Consider the following 16801-nt stretch of genomic DNA (forward strand, 5'->3'; position numbering starts at 1 on the left):
CAGCTTCTAGAACAACTAATTTAACTTCCTCTACAGGAAATACGCTTATTTGAAGGCATTGCTGCTATTTTCTGTGGAAAGAACATAAGATAACCAGAAAAGTGTATCTGCAATGCCTCTGTCATGATCGTATGCAGTGATTCTTAAGAGAGCCATACGCCAATTTGGCACTGTAATTCAGGAAAGAAAACATTCACTTACCGCAGTGTGACTGGAAAACCTGTGGCTTGACTACCTGATTGCAGATATTGCACACTACAAGATAGAAATCATCATGAGCTGGATAATGGCCAAATAAGTGCATATCTGTGGGAAAGTTAAAAATATATACAAGAATTAGAAATTATGCTTTAAATATATATTAAGAAAAAAAAAGGAAAATACTGTAGGGCCACTACTGTTATATTAATTTATACAAAACAAATTTATACACTGCTCCGTAAGAGCTTCTTACTATGTTAAAGAGATATTTTTTTTCCTCTTCTGGGTTTCAAGGTCCTATACTAATGCTGCAGCCTCATCCCTCAGTCTGAGTCAGAACACAGGCAGCAACACCTTTGTCTTAACACTCACTGCCAAGAAGTAGAATAAGCATTTCTGAACCGCTCAACTATTGAAACAGTAAAAGAATAAGTTTTTTAAAATCTCTGCCTAAAGATCCTTTTAGGAAACATGGTGCCCAGGTTATGCTCCACGTTACAATATTCCAAACTTGACTACAGATCACTAGAGAAAGTCTCCTGTTTAAAAGCCACTTATAGTAACCAAGGTCAACAATCCTACAGCTCAAAATGCAGTTAGGAATGTCATCCCTGTTTTGAACCAAATATGTCATGACGTGAAATTTCTGATTCCATGTATATCAAATGCCCTGCTGTTTGTTTCCCCAACGAAAACTCTGGGGAGAGACAAAGTTGATTAATGAGGTATTTCTCAGTGACAGCATGAGGAATTTCATTAAATCAAAAGATGGGTACAGTCAGATGATGACAGGCACTTGTCCCTCTCAGCTGAAACACATAATGCAATACATGCATTCTTAAGCCATTACAAACACAGATTAAAATAGGCTTAAATTACTACTGAAGGACTCAGAGCTCTAACATTACAATTGAGGTAACTTGTTTCACTCTGCATTGCTCTAAGTTAAAAACAAGCACACATACTCATCCACCACAGCTCAGCTTAGAAGGCAGAAACTCCAGTCACTTTCATGCACTTCAGTGTGACCATGTCACCATACCCAGTGTTGTTAACAAAAGTGTTGCTGCATTAGTAAACCCATGCAGAGTATTGGCTGCACAGATTGCACTACCTCTCAGAACAAGGCAGTGACATCTTTATTTAAAGATGTCATAAAATGGCATTCCAGTGTTATTCAGCACTGAGAATGTGGTTTCTGACTCAGACTGAAATACCAACCTAGGGCCTTATAAACAGGAGGAAAAACTGGAAGACCCTGAATGAAGACAAAGATGCACAACAGCATGCACGCAAATTGATAAACGTCAATGACTAAATCCTACTTCTCCAATTAGTCTTATTTTTCTTTAAAAACAGTGTTTTCTTTCAAAAAGACATTCAAGCAGATACCTTATTTCATTAGTTCTTAACCACAGCAAACATTTTGGCCCTAGAACTATTTTTGTAAGTAATTCTGCCCTGACCTTGGCATGATGAAGCGCAAAGTGTCCCTGAAAACCTCACAGAGGAGCCCTCTCATGGTAGTTCAGGTAGTATTCACAAGTAGATCCAAACAAGTTTGTTCAAGCATCCTTGGGCACAAATCAGCACCACAAACCCACAGATATTTTGTAGTCTGATATGACGAGAATCATTCCTTTATCCCCTGAAAACCAAAAGTCTCTTTCTATGTTACTGCTCATACCAGGCTATGAAATCCAGTTGAAAGGTTAACCCATCATGACCCCTTTGCAGTGCTGGTCTTCAATTAACCAAGCCTTTAAATACCTTACACCCAAATGAATACAATCAACACTTCAACATACATTTAAAGGAACAGCAATGGTGAGATATAAACTTCTTTGGTAACTTCTCGGTGTAGTTAGCATTAGTACTGATGAAGCCAAAACTGCACAGTTAAGAACAAATAAAATCCTCCCTACTGCTAAAACAAACAAACAAAACCCTAAGCAGGCACTCCTCTGGCCTGTTTATTTTATTTCTTGTTTTAATTTCGTAAGTCAGTGATCTTAAAAATCACTTCACATTGGCAATTCTTAGCCAAGGATATTTTTGATCAGAACTTACAGATTTCCACTAACAGCATTGTAAACTCCACAACGTAAAGTATTTCTTCCAGGTATAAATTGACACACAGTCTCAGCTTGAAAACATATATTTAATTACAGTTATGAAATACTTCAAAAATGGCTAAAACAACTCAACTTAAAAACATGTTTTTCCGTTGTTTGAATGGTCTGGTGGCAATCTTCTTAAGAAAACATCCAGACTTTGCACATTACAAACACAAGAGTTACAACTTTTTTTCATTTTATATTCTTGAAGTCCATTCAGCCTTCACAGCTCTGTATACTACTAGCCTTTCAAACATGCCCAGTTCTAGAGGCTTATGAAGTCTGGCTGGGTCTGAGTCTTTATGAAGCCTGGCTGCACGGAGTAACTTATGAAAACACAGAAGGTATTAATACTGGAGAAATCTATCCAAGGACATAGATGGAATAAGAACTCAGGTTAGTTCACAGGATCACAAAATCATCTACATTTTCACAGGCACTGTCAAGGAGACGGAGCAACGAAGGAAAAGTCCCCGTACTTACAAGCTCTCTGCACAACCCTGGCAAACTGCACCACACCTAACAGGTAAACAGCACCATTTAAGATTTTATGATACGGAGGTGGCAGAAGTTGACATGCAAAGAAACATCCTACAGATGTGTAGGAGAATGCACCAAAATGTCTGTGAGATACAAAGCATCAAAATGATGCACAGATGCAGAGTAAGTGACATCCTGAAACAGTGCTTTAGAAGTTTTTTCATTTTGCAGATGCCTAAGAACAGCCCAGTGGAGGTGCAAGCATCTATTTTAATTGTGAGTCTTCTGATATGAACTGAAGTTATTAGCTACCTGTTAAAAGTCCACTTAAATTAATCCAAGAATCTCAAGGACACAAGACCACAGGTTGGAAACCAGAAATAGAAATCACAATACAGAAATAAATCATTATTGTTGAATCTGAACAGCTAAAAAACTTAAACACTACCTTTCAGACTGGATTCCTTAAAAGCCTCACTATGCAGAGGTTTGTAAGAAAGGAAAATTCACCAAGTCCAAACAGGTTTAACTAATTCTATTAGTTCATCAGTGTTAACAAGATAGGCACAAACCAGTTTTCATGATTAAAGTCATGATTTGTAAGCACACACAGTATATATAAGAGTATATATAAATTACTTTTTAATTAAAACTGTATGAAGCATTAATATTGCACTAGAAATTCCAACTGGGGACACACTTTACAAGGCATAACAATATTACAAATGCAATCCAGATCAGAGAATTTACAATGAAGAAAACAAGGAAAGCTGAAATGAAAAAGCAAGCAGAAAATATAACTAACTATATATATCTTTTGATACATGTTTTCTTGTTTTTAATAAGAGTAGGTCAATGTTACCATGTCCTACTCAAAGAGACCACGACTGTAGGGTTATTCTGGACACTGCTATCATTCCTAGATCAGATTACAGCCACTTGACAATCTAGACCTTGTACGTGTAGCAAAAAAGACAATGGCCTCTCCAAAGAATTTGTCTGCTAAAGGCAACAATCACACCTCCCTGCATGTGTGAATATGCAATGGTGATAAGCTTTTCAGAAAAGATTAATTTTGGAGGAGAAAACTTCTTTCTCCAAAGTTAGCTGAGGAAAGACTTCTTCGTAGGAAAAGGCAAGACCACTGAGGAAGACAGCAGATAACTGGTGGATAAGGTGAACATCTATCAAACAGTACTGAAATAATTATTAAAGTACAAAAAGAACAGGGAAGGACTGAAGAGTGACTGCAAAGAATATTTATTTTCTACCAAAACCTGGGTCTCCCCTAACAGGGAAACAAAGTGACCAAGGTCTGCATGACTCACCCCAGACTAGCATGGTGATCTCTACCACTGCTTGTGACCAGATTGTTCCCTATGTGTAAATACAGACACCTAGAAGTCTGGACAGGAAGAGCTGGTAAGTAAAAGCAGTCCACAGCCTCCATCGCAGTTACCTCGTTTCACTGGATGATGTTTTTGATGGATTCAAAGAAGAGTCTTGATGGCAAGAGAGAACTGATAACTCATTTTCCAGTATGTACACACTTTGCAGAAGTGCTGCCTATACACACCCCACTCCCCGCAGTACTGAATCATCCTCCCCTGACACTGAAATCTTTTGGCCACTCATGCCTTTTGATACTGTACACTGACAAAGGTCTTGCTTGAAAATGAGCTATTTGACTAACAGGATGTGAGAGTGTCCTATATCATATGAAAAATATGCAAGATAGGTGGAAATCAGAGACAGTGAATGCTGAGTGTAAGAAATACGACCTTCCTAGATTAAAATCTTAAATCAAGTATTACTTTGTGTATACTTTGCTATGGCACTTGTAAAAAATATAACTTCTGCTTATAGTTTTTATATTACTAACATTTGCAAATAAAAAGACAGCTGTAGCCATATGACAGTTTTATAAGACATCGGCTTGGTAAAATGTGCATTAAAAACACAAATACCATAGAAACAAAAGAAAATGTTGCTTCTTGCAAATTGTGGCACAAACACAAAAATTCAGGTGTCAGATATGACTTATCTTCTCCAATAAAACACACAAAGAAATTATTTTTAGCGATAATCAAAGCCAGATGACTTATATGATGTTCATTCTCTATTATTATATAATTCATAATAATTTACATCCAACTGTATAATAAAACACACACTAGAAACAATCCAAAAACATTCTGCCACTGAAGAATTGGCGTTGTCAAACAGTAAGGCCTCATAATATTGTGTGGGAAATTAAATTTTTAATTGTGATCTTTTGCTATAAATTATACACACTTTAAACATTCTCATAAATCTCTGTTGCTCCACTAAATATACACACAAAGTCTGCTTTGAAAATTAGTGATGTTTATGTGTAAACAGAGAGAAGGAGAGGGAGGAGGGGAGAGAGAAGGACTATTCAACACTAGCTTAAAATTAACAAAGCAAAGTTACAAAAAAAGGCAATGGCAGTGGACAAAACCAAATCCACATGGTTTCTCCAGCTCCTGGAGATACAGATTTTTAAACTCTGTGTCTAGAAATGTGCTCAATATCTCCCTCTTGTTCCATAGAAGTGACAAATTGATCCATCAATCAAAAATGGAGGCAAGCACAAAATCTTCAGTGCATTAGATTACTTTAAAAAATAAGTAATTTGAATGCCGAATTGAAACTTGAAGCTGAAACAATAAAAAGACATCTTCAGGGTATTACTCAGAAAGCAGTTAAACGTGCTTGCATAGACACGATAGTCTTATCTTAGAAATAAATGTCACACACTTTCCATTTAACTTTATTCTCCCCCAAGTATGGTTTTCCTTTAGTTTTCCTTTTTTTACACAAAAATCAGTAGGTTGTTTCAGCAATTAGTTAGCCAGTATAAATTGTGTTTTACCCCTGAAAATGGCAGAGTCATAGTTGCAATTAATCGCAGAATAGTTTAAGCTAAAAGAGATTACTGGATGTCATTTACCCCAAGACCCTGCTGAAGTCACAGCTAACTTCAGGATCAGAACCATGAAGGAATGCTCAAGCTCATTTCTTTTCTGATGAAAAAAACGCAGGTCATGGATGAAGTAACCAAGAAATTGAGGAAAAAGTAAAATTAAAGTATTCAGGACAGAACTAACATAGGGCCAAACACAACTGTCATAAGTCCTGACTGATAGATATCCTTTGGATGTTAATACAAGGAACTAAAGATTCTGCATGCTAAAAAAATCAAGTAATTAATGAGAACAGAAATACTGGACTTTTCAACAACAACAATAATAAATGAAACACAATAGTGACAAAGAAAAAAAAATGCAGGGAAAAAACAGTAAATACATTTAACAAAAGTCAGGGTGGTAAAGAGTCAAGGTCATGACACCTTTTAAATCAGACCAGTAACTCTGAATGGTATGCTGCCTCCTAGGTTACAGCAAGCATAAGGATGCTGGCAATCCTAAAGAATGTTGGGAATTTTTCATTAATTACCGTTCATACAGGAAATACTACTCCCAATGACTTGGAAAGCTTTTGTACTACACTGTTTTATCTAGGTGCTTTGAAACTACTGAAGATGGAAGTGATGCCTTCCATTCCCAAAGACCCGTAACAGAAGAGAAAACCAGAAAAGTTCATGATTGGGAATTACTGATCTAAATGAATATTGCAGATTAAGAGTATTCGCATACCTTTTGTAACAACATGTGTGGAAGGGATTATAAAGTAAACTACATGTCATTGACACTAGTTTTTGCACAAGACACTATATATTAAATAAAAAGAAAAAAGAAATAAACATGGGAGAACATGACAAAGCTTTTCTTCTACAATTCGGAAGACTTTTATTAATTTATGTAGGCTATCTGCCATTCCAGTCTAAAATAATTTGGCAACACAGGACCAGAATTGCCTGGGCTAGCAGACTAATGCATCATAAGAATACTGGAGGAGAAAACCCACAACTCACAGGTCTAGAAAGTATGCCGCATGACACCAAGAAATCTCAGCTTTTTACATCTAAGACATCTAGAGGATAAGACAGTAGCTAACGTAAGGTTTTTCTCCGTGAAAAACCTAGTTCTTACAACTTGTTTATATGGAGGCATACAGCCCCTTACTTCTTGGAGCAGGCAGAAGACAGCTCATCTGATTATGGTATGGAGTCTTTATTTCAATCTCTGTACACAACTCAAATAGAGCTTCCAACACCAAAAAACCTAGTAAATGCTCAGCTACTCTTCTGTGTTTGCAAAGGCATTTAATTTCTCCTGTAACAATCTTCTTTCTTTAACCCTGTATGACACTGAAAACAAATGCTGTTTTGCAATTTTCTGCAGCATCACAAGAATTTAAACTGATCAGTTAGGCACTGGTATGGTCCTTTTTGACGCCAAACTTCGTATTTTTGCCCCTCCCTTGTGCTTGTACTGTCAATTAACTGATTATACAAGGAGTCAAATTAGAGACAATAGTTTGCTCTGAACCAGGAGCAAAGTAACAACAGGAAGGACAAAAAACAGGTAAAGGTTTTCTTACAGTTTAATTTCATGAGCTGCCCTACTGCAGAACCTGATGAATGCTAGCGTTAAGTGAGGGGAAGGAAATGGAGAGCCCAGAACTGGAGAGCAGGACCAACAGGATCAAGATCAGTTAAAACCACTGTGGAGCAGTGGTGCCTCTCTAGCTCCCACTGAAATCTGTCACACAGATTATGTATGCAATATTAAGGGAATACACGTGGCTCCAAAAGAAACTTTGTAAGAATAAGGCTACCTGTCCCTCAATTAAAGATAGCAGTAAACAAGTTCATTGATCTGTACTGTATAACAACACTCAGAAGCATAAAATCTCCTTTTACATAATTCTTTGTTTCTAACACTTCAGATTACTGAACTAATCTTCAAACCCAGGTTCTCACTTCACCACTTAACTTCTCAGTTATTTTGTGCAGTGTAACCAGACAGATTAACTTTTACCTTTTCAGTTCCTGAACACACTGGCTTTACCTGCCTGTCCTTCAGTCAAAGAGCCTCCTCATTTCTGATGTAAAGGATGTAGGTAATACTGCTAAGAAAAGAGTGCACATTAAGAGAGCGTCATATAACACTGAGATCTGTTTGGATGGTTATGAGAATTCTGGTTAACACCTTCTTTTTAGTTTTTTATCATCAGAGTTTAAACTACAAGGCAAATACAGACATTAAAGCTGCTAAAATATATTAACGAAGTTAGTGAACATTAGCATTTGGCTGCTGCAGCTAAGGGCTGGAATGACAGGGGATGGTCCTGGAAAGGGACAGCAAGAGCAGAGACAGACCGTTCACTGCCTTGGCCATGATCTGCACCAGCCCTTCTCCTGCAAGTCTGCAAGGAAGAATTTGGGAAGTGGAACAAGGCTGAAAGGCAAGGCAAAATACAGTTTTAGCAGGGTGACAGGCAATAAAACACATGCTTGTAATTGAAATGGACATAACTGGATTACATAATATTCAGTTTTAACTAGGTAAGTGTAATCATAACATGAACACGAGGCAATTGTAACAACTCTGGTAACATGAAACTATTGCCTACAAAATTGTAACTATTCTTACATTTCTCTTTCATTATTAGATTACACTTCAGGGAAATCATCTCAAGAAGCATCCTTGTCATGAACCTGGATTTTGAGTTGCCTCCCATTTTACATATAACATCATCTTCCAGGAGCTAAAGCAACTGCTTACAAAGTCTACTATTGTAAAATTGTATAAAGTCACTACCTGGAAAAAAATCCCGTAAAATAGATACCAGTTAAGCATATTAAGGTCCAAAGTCAGAAACAAAAGAAAAACGAACCCCAAACCTTCTTCCACACCTCAGTTAAATAACATGCCTCAAAAATCAAGGTGAGCAAAATACAAGGAAGAAATAGGCTTTCATGTGTTTAAAAGCAAGCTAGAAGAGTCATGTAAATATAGACAGTATCTTCACTTAGACCAACAGGTAAACAGATCTGGCTTTTGGGCTTTAAGGAGATGGATGCCCCAAAATGTGTCTATTTTCCCTGCCCACTACAGTTGTTCTAATTAAAGATATCACCTCCAGCTACAAATTTCATCTCGCTTATGTCTAGAAATCTTCAGGACAGCAACAGTATTATTAAATGACAGCAAAAATTAAACTACTGAGGGCAAGGAAACATTAAAAGATACATTATTTATAAGGATCCAGACTACACACTCCATATCCAGAAGCAGAGGTGACACCCTGTTTGTAGAACATAGAGAATAACTATCCTGACTCCTGAGTATGGAAAGCATGGCAAAGAAGTCCTGATCAGGAGACTTTCTCGCCCTTCAGAAACAGTGGATTTCTCTTAGATGCTCACATACATCACTATCCAAAACCCTGTAGAGTGAGCATGGCTGCACACAGCTGTGCATACAAAGGATAGGGAATGTGCAGGAGGATTATCAGTCTCTGGATAAGAGTTCAAATTTCTCAATTTCCCATAGGCAGGCATAAGGGAAGGAATGGCTGGAAATCATCTCCATTTCCCTCATAATTCAAAGTAAGCATCATGCACCTTGAGTAGAGAGTCTCCATGAACTACTATATAGCAACAGAACAATTCTTTCTTCCTTGAACATATATCAAGAGAAGTCTCACTGCAAGTGAAACTTGTCAGCACAAGTAGTATCCTTCATGGATGATGGGACTAAATTTCAGCTCAGATTGATGTATGGCTCTCCTGAATCTGATGTTTGACCTGTAGCAATAGTTAGAGGGCTGCACCACATACATACTTTCCCAGAGACTTCTACAGCAGGTGGACTCTGTCAGCCTCTCCGCTGGGAGAGCACACCTCGACACAGGAAGAGATAACAGGTCTACAAGTTAATTACAATAACTCACAGAAATAGTGTTTCAGCTTTTGATTTTCTGGCATAAGATGGTCAAAGCTTTCTGATGCCTAGCCAAATAAACTAAAGAGGCAAGGCAACAACATAACAATACTGAGTAAAGTGAAGACCTGGAGATACATGAAATGCTGGTTGAAATATATGGGTTCTTTTTGAATTTTTCCTCAAAAATCAAGGTGAGCAAAATACAAGGAAGAAACAGGCTTTCATGTGTTTAAAAGCAAGCTAGAAGAGTCATGTAAATATAGACAGTATCTTCACTTAGACCAACAGGTAAACAGATCTGGCTTTTGGGCTTTAAGGAGATGGATGCCCCAAAATGTGTCTATTTTCCCTGCCCACTACAGTTGTTCTAATTAAAGATATCACCTCCAGCTACAAATTTCATCTCGCTTATGTCTGGAAATCTTCAGGACAGCATATTACTAAGCTACAAAAGTACTCAACCTGGATTCCTTCTCAGCTTTCACCTTTGGCATTTCAGCAGCTGATAATTGTCACAGGGCAGTAACTTGGTATTGCTGTCCTTCATTCGTGGAGTGATCAATCCTTTTTGGAGCCTGAGATGTTAACAGGTTTCAGAAAAGCATACTGGACTTCTGCAAGTCATTAGAGCCCTGAAAATCCAATTATATTAGTCTGTCTAGAGCCAAAGGTGAAAACACAGTATCAGTGAAAATGAGGGAGTCTCTTGCTGGAAAGATGGGCCATTCAAATACTCACTCCTACCAAGAGTCTGGCTAAGAATGCTAACGAGGAATGAGACTTTTTCCCTTTTATCTGTGATTAAGACCTTCTTCTTCATACCTCCACAGCTCTACAAAGTCTATCTATCCTAACATAGGTGATTGCCAAGACCGCCACGATTGGCACAAATTCAGACAACAAGGCAAATGGTAGTTGAGGGAATGGAAAAAAAAAGGCATTTCAGGTCCCTCAAAGCAAAACATGCAGAATTTGAAGGAGACAGTTCTGCTTGACAGATGGGAAAACACACCTATTTTATGGTAACAGAGAACAACTATTCTTTCAGGAAGTTGTCTATATACAAGGCATTGTGGTTTATTACAGAGTCTGTATTAATGCAGGTTACAGACTGGTACCAGCAGAGCTGGATCTGCCTTAGTCTTGCTCCCTGAAGGCAGATTTAGTTGGAAGAACACTGCTAACACCCTGCCTAGCAGTCTGCTGCTTCTCTTTAGATCCAGGTTGTTACAAAGCTTCCCTGTTCCTTTTGTTAAAAGGCTGATCTCTTTTCTTTCTGAGCTTCTTGGTCAGCACTTGGTTTGATCCCATTTGGTGCTACTTACATAAGCAGCAAAGCTTAGGCCAGAGTATAGTGATCATCAGAACACAGCAGTTGAAACAAAAGATAAAAGGTTGAGAATGGGCATGTTTAACTTCAGCTTAGGAACACAAGAAATTCACAAAGTACAACCTTGCTGTCATGACAGGAAACTAGGGGAAAGCTGCAACTGTTATCGCAACCTCCTGACTTTGTAAACAGAAGACTTCAGCTTTCCAAGCTAAAAGAAGAACTGGACACAGTTAAAAATACTTAGTCTCGCATACCAGTGGCAAGTGCTACTGCAGTGGGACCAGCAGCAGCATCTACTCCAAGAACCTGTTCCATGTGCGTAAGACATTTCCTCCTTATGGGAAACCAATTAAGACTTTTTAAAAGAAAGAAAAATGCAAGAAATTTCATACTGGAAAAAATGCAGGTCTTTCTCTACTGCAAAGCAAATCTTGCAAATATCTTCTAATGTTCAAATTTAGTTGACAATTGCTAGCTGACTACCTCAGAGAACAAAAATCCTGTGAGGCTATTAAAATAGCTGAGGATCAGCCAGAGTAACCAGAGAAATTTAGTTCTTAGTTCACCATAAATATCACTTCTGATTGTGGCTGGCTGAAGAGGTGAGAAGACAGCATAAAATATTGTGCTATGATATAGAAGACAAATTGACAGTAATCCTAAGTGTCCACTATAATCAATAAGTATTTACTAATGATGTAGCTATGCTATTATTTGATTTCAAACCAGCAGGGCTTCTACATGGACTTAGGGCAAAGACCTGAAGCTTCCCATTGTGCAAATGAAAATAAATACTTGAAATCAAAATAAATTAATAACCCATCTGTAAACTGCACAACAGTACAACTGTGCTACAGACTATGTTTACAGTGGGTCAGAGTGAGTACTAAAGTTTTTTTCCCCCCATTTGCTAAAGCCACATCTTCAATGATCTTACATTAAGGGAATGTTGAATACTGAAATGTGGAACAATCCCCCAGAAATCTTTCAAATACAACTAATTTGTAATACTTTATTTTAGTAATCCCATCATTTGGAATACCAGTAATGACATACTACAAGGATTGCACTTTTTCTTCTTTCATTTCCTTATTAATGCACACTAACAACAAAATGTTATCTATGTAGTAAAGCAGTCCTCAGGAGAAAAAACCCATGACCGAAACAACCCTTCACTCCTATTTCTTCTGTGCAGACTGCCATGAAACAGAATTTAATCCTCCAACTGGTGTTTTCTTCATAAACACTCAGCAAGACACAACTGGCACTCACATGCTGCTAGCCTGCAAAGCTGTATTATCTTCTGCAGAAGAGCAACTCTGGTTTAAGGCAGTACAACTGGACTAAAGCAGAGAGCTGGCTTAATTCCTGGCTCCTGAACAACATTCTTGCATGACCCCGATTAGATTTTTCTGTGCCTCAGTATCCCATCTCTAAAATCAGGATAATATGCTCTTTGTTTACCCTGCCTGTTTAGATTGCAGCCTTTCAGTATTCTCTTACTATTTGTCCATATACTGTGGCCACAATGGGGCCCTTCATTTTGGCTGGGACCTCACTATGACTATAGAACAAGCAATGAATAAGATAACTTTCAGTATGTTTTAGAAGTGGTGTGTGACAATCGGGATGCTATCACAAAGATTTATTAAAGAAGTCTTAATAATGTTTAAAGGAGTGTTTTCATATCCAAGGGGCATATATAATTGCAGCATATATTCGTCTTTGTTGACATTTTCAAACAAAACTTTTGTTACGCATTTTTTATAGAAATCCCGCTTTTTTGAATAAGAACATGTGTTACTAGAAGTCCTATAAAAATGAAAATTTTCACAGCTTTTAGCTCAGCTCTTTAATAACAAGATTATTATTGTTTTTATAATAAAAGTTTAATAAAGATAGCATCATCAGGAAAATATTTCTCAGACAATGGCTAATGAATATACTCTTCTAATTTTTCTATGAGAGAAAATAATGAGTAAATGAGCAAAAAATATTGACAAAAACAAAATCCCTAATCTCACCTATGTAATTTTGAAAATGCTAAGTATCTCATTGCTTGTCAATGTACAGGAAGAGTGGACCTACATGTTGCTCCCATTTCATCAAGTGCTGTTATGGGTGCCTTTACTGCTGTCATAGTATCCATTGCTGCTGAGGAAAGTATTTCTTTATACTCCCAACTCAGCCACCAGAAAGTCCATAGAAAACTCAAATCCAGTTCCTCACCTCCCAAAGTGTTCTGTACAGTTTTACAGTCAAGTCACTATTTCTTAATGCCAAATAAGGAAAACCCCTGTTGCTTCAGTAGACCTAAGAAAAAGATGCTATATCCAGTGATAGAGCATGTTTGGTGTATATCATCTTTCACTACTAAGTTGCTACTTCAAAGCAAATCACTAGTAGTACTGTCCGTTAAATATTTGGTGACCACTGTATACCTAAGTTTGTTCAGAATAAGGTTGCCAACAGAAATAATCACAGACAGATCCACGACATCACTGGTACACTATAACAGAAAAGGAACTCATCTTCAGCAAATCACATCATAAGATACTATGAGGGAATTTGCTGTTTACCTGCTCTATAGTCAACTTCAGTTTCTGGGTCTGTCAGCTCTTCAAAAGCATAGCTAAAAAAAAAGTCAAACATAACTAAATATCTAAATACTTTGCATCTCAAAGCAATCAGAAGCACCCTCTGAAACTAATTAGCCATGACATTTACAACACATGCATTTTACAAGCAAAACAATCTGCAACATTCAAAACCTGACTGAATGAATTGAAGAGGGCACTTTCTATGCAGCCATGTATATCAATTTCTATTTTTATTTTTTTCTTTCCCCCCCAATAATTGCCTAGCTTTTTGCAATCCCCACGTCCATTGCCAAAGGTGTTTCTATTTTGTCACTTCACTTCTCCCCTCAATAAAAGTCAAGAGCAAGAACATAAGATTATTATTTTTTTTAATTTAACAACTCTCTTCTCACTCAAGATGGAAAGTATCTGCTTGTTCTTAATCAACTGCTGGGTATTAAATGAAAACATTGTCTAAAAGGACACAAATAATTCTTATGCCAATTCTCTGTGCTTCTTCTGTATTGCCTCCTACACTTATAACAGCACCTCTCCAGGAATATTGCTTCTCACATAACTTGAAAGTAACTTCTATGACAGACAGATAGACTTTCAGTACAATCATCTTTTTCCTTCACACAATTCCAAGTGAAATTGATTTTATTCTCTTCCTTGTTGGCCTGCAGATTGAGGTACCACTTAAAATGCTCAACTGTACTTTTTTTTCAGTTAGAGGACTTTATGCCAAAGAAAAATATGAGAAAAAGTTCATTAATGGGTAACAGGATATGGAAATATGAATGAGAAACTTTTTAACCAAAATCCAAACATACCAAAACTTTATCCCAAGGCCACTTCGGCAAAACAGTAAAACAGACATTAATATTTCCTGCAGATTGAAGTCTTTAGTTCCACTAACATACAACTCCAGAAAATAGCTCTCTTGTTTTAAGAATTCTCCTCTCAAGGGAATAATTATCCTTGCAAGTACAATCAGTCAAATACTTTTACTGTCTGAAAAAGCATACATACATCATCAGCTCTTACACTGAGATTTATATAGTACAGTTACATGTACACCACACTTTCCAGTATAGGAATATGCTCCTCCTGGTTAAACATGTTAAGTATAGAAAAACTAGTCTGGCAATGCAGCACTTTGCACTGGTACAGCAATCTCTTCTGTATTGCAAGAGATAAAAGCAGAGTTTTGCTCGACTAACTGAGCCCATGCCAAGAGCTTGCTGCACACCTCAGGGAGTGTTCTTGCTTCCAAGAGACACAACCCTAAAGAAGAACACAGTCACAAACAGCTTAGGTCAGTGCAAGTCTGTATGCCACTGAAGTGTCCATCAAATCCTCAATATGAACATCCTTAAGCACATGTACATGCTGCATTCAGAGGTATTCCCTTCCTTTCTGCTCCCTCCTTCTTCCAGGGGTGCTACTAATTAAGTTACAGTTTGTCACAGGTGCAGGATCAATCACAATTTAAAGCCTCAAAATAAAGCTCTGCAGTTAAAGCAATCACCCTATGAAGGCACAAACTCCGCTACCAAGACATACTCATGAGATTCACTGCCACTAGATGAAAGAAAAATGAGAATTTTTTGTTGTTGTTGCTACATCAGGCAAAAAAGGCCTTAAGAAACTTGAGGAGTTTTTACCAACTAAGGAATAAGCAAAAGAAACTAAGTATTTCACCACTGAAATATCAGGATATTTCAGTTCTGACATCTTTCAAAAAATTTACAGAGCAAGTCTAAAGAAACCTGCCCATATAGTAGTACTGAAAAAGAAAAAGAAATTAAAAAGCAACGGAAGACACATTTATTTTTATCTGTCAAAAAAACCCATAAAAATCTGCAGTTGTTATGCTGCACAGTACCTATTCATAATACAAATCACCAGTTTAATATCATCACTCAAAGACATAGTCACTAATACAATAAAAGCTATTAATGGGGCTCTTTCAATGAAAGAAAGCAGCAGTTTATTAGTTCAATCATGTTATTGTTCTGTTTCAATTTCTGCCATACTGAATACTGCACAAGTCATATTCTGACCTGTACCTATGTAATTCTTGCTGTTTAACAAACCAAAAAATTATGAAACGATTTAATTTTCACATTCTTAAACAGAGACTTGGAAAAGCTTCAGTTTTCTTTGGAGCTGGTTTGTTTGTTTCCTGGACAGGAGAAAACTGTGGCTTTTGGGGAATGAACTACTCAAAATACAGAAAGACAACTGTTTTTTCCTAATTATAGTCTTAAGTATATGACTACTGCAAGGATCTTTCCAGCCCACTCTTCTTCAGAACGTGACCTCACTTTCCATTTTTTCACTGCAGCAATAACTTATCAGCACTTGGCTAGTAATTCAGAAGGTAACTCGGATACCACAAGGTAGCATTTCTGAGGCTTGGAAAGTCTTTCTTTTTAAAGCAAGACCATTGAATGTAATCAAAAATCAGCAGGCTGATTCAGATCTTGAGATGTGCTACGCTGACTGAAGCCATTTGACCATGAAGGTAGCAAGCTGGCTTCTCAATGCAGGCGCTTGAGCCCAGTTCCCTTGTAGGGGTACCTGCAGCTTCATTACTGTTGACACCTGACTGAGATTAGGATTCAAATGGCTCAGCCATTTTTACTGGGGAGCTAAGAACATCCTAGGAAAACACACAAAGAAAACTGCACCGAGATTAAAGCAAGCTGCCGAAAATGGGTCTGCTCATTGACTGTCTCAGGTTCTTCACACAAACATGCAAAAGGTCAGCAGTAACATTTGCTGACATGACCTCATCCCAGAATCCATGCTTTCACCAGCACCCAGCGTCCCAGATAATCTCATCCACCTAACAGCTCACTGACATGAGCAGACCACTTAACACTTCTTATGCTGCAGCCCGATGCCAGTCAACTTTGCTTAGAAGGAATCTCCCTTCCAGCATTACACTATTCTGAGGATTTGGGTGTAGCAAAGAATTTACTATTTATTTCAGCCAGCATTACAGTGCTGTGCTAGCCCTGTAATTGTTAAAAATACCAAACAACAAAACAGTTCTGTTTAAAGACTGATTCTTCATGTGTTTAGAATCCACTTTTTTTCAGCTTTTCTTCAAGTCTGCTGTGGCTACTAGTACTCCATGATTTACCTAATTGTAGGATCAGTGGAATAAAAGGTTTCCTAGATAGAGTCCAAGACACAAGTTTT

General features: G+C 37.5%; 1 protein-coding gene across 4 annotated transcripts in view; it reads right to left on the reverse strand.

Annotated features, from left to right (window-relative positions):
* ATXN7L1 (ataxin 7 like 1) overlaps positions 1-16801 on the reverse strand; it is a 114658-nt gene that overhangs the window by 73910 nt on the left and 23947 nt on the right. For 2 of the 4 annotated variants that reach the window (XM_040594466.1, XM_040594467.1), the window contains exon 3: positions 202-306. The exons of 1 other annotated variant lie outside the window; for it this stretch is intronic. In XM_040594466.1, coding sequence (XP_040450400.1) covers positions 202-306 — 105 coding nt within the window. Of the gene's footprint in view, positions 1-201; positions 307-13588; positions 13642-16801 lie in introns of all 4 variants that reach the window. One more of the 4 variants, XM_040594469.1, reaches the window with a different exon arrangement.

Source organism: Falco naumanni, chromosome 5 (genome assembly GCF_017639655.2).
Source record: "Falco naumanni isolate bFalNau1 chromosome 5, bFalNau1.pat, whole genome shotgun sequence".
In the NCBI taxonomy this organism is placed as follows: domain Eukaryota; kingdom Metazoa; phylum Chordata; class Aves; order Falconiformes; family Falconidae; genus Falco; species Falco naumanni.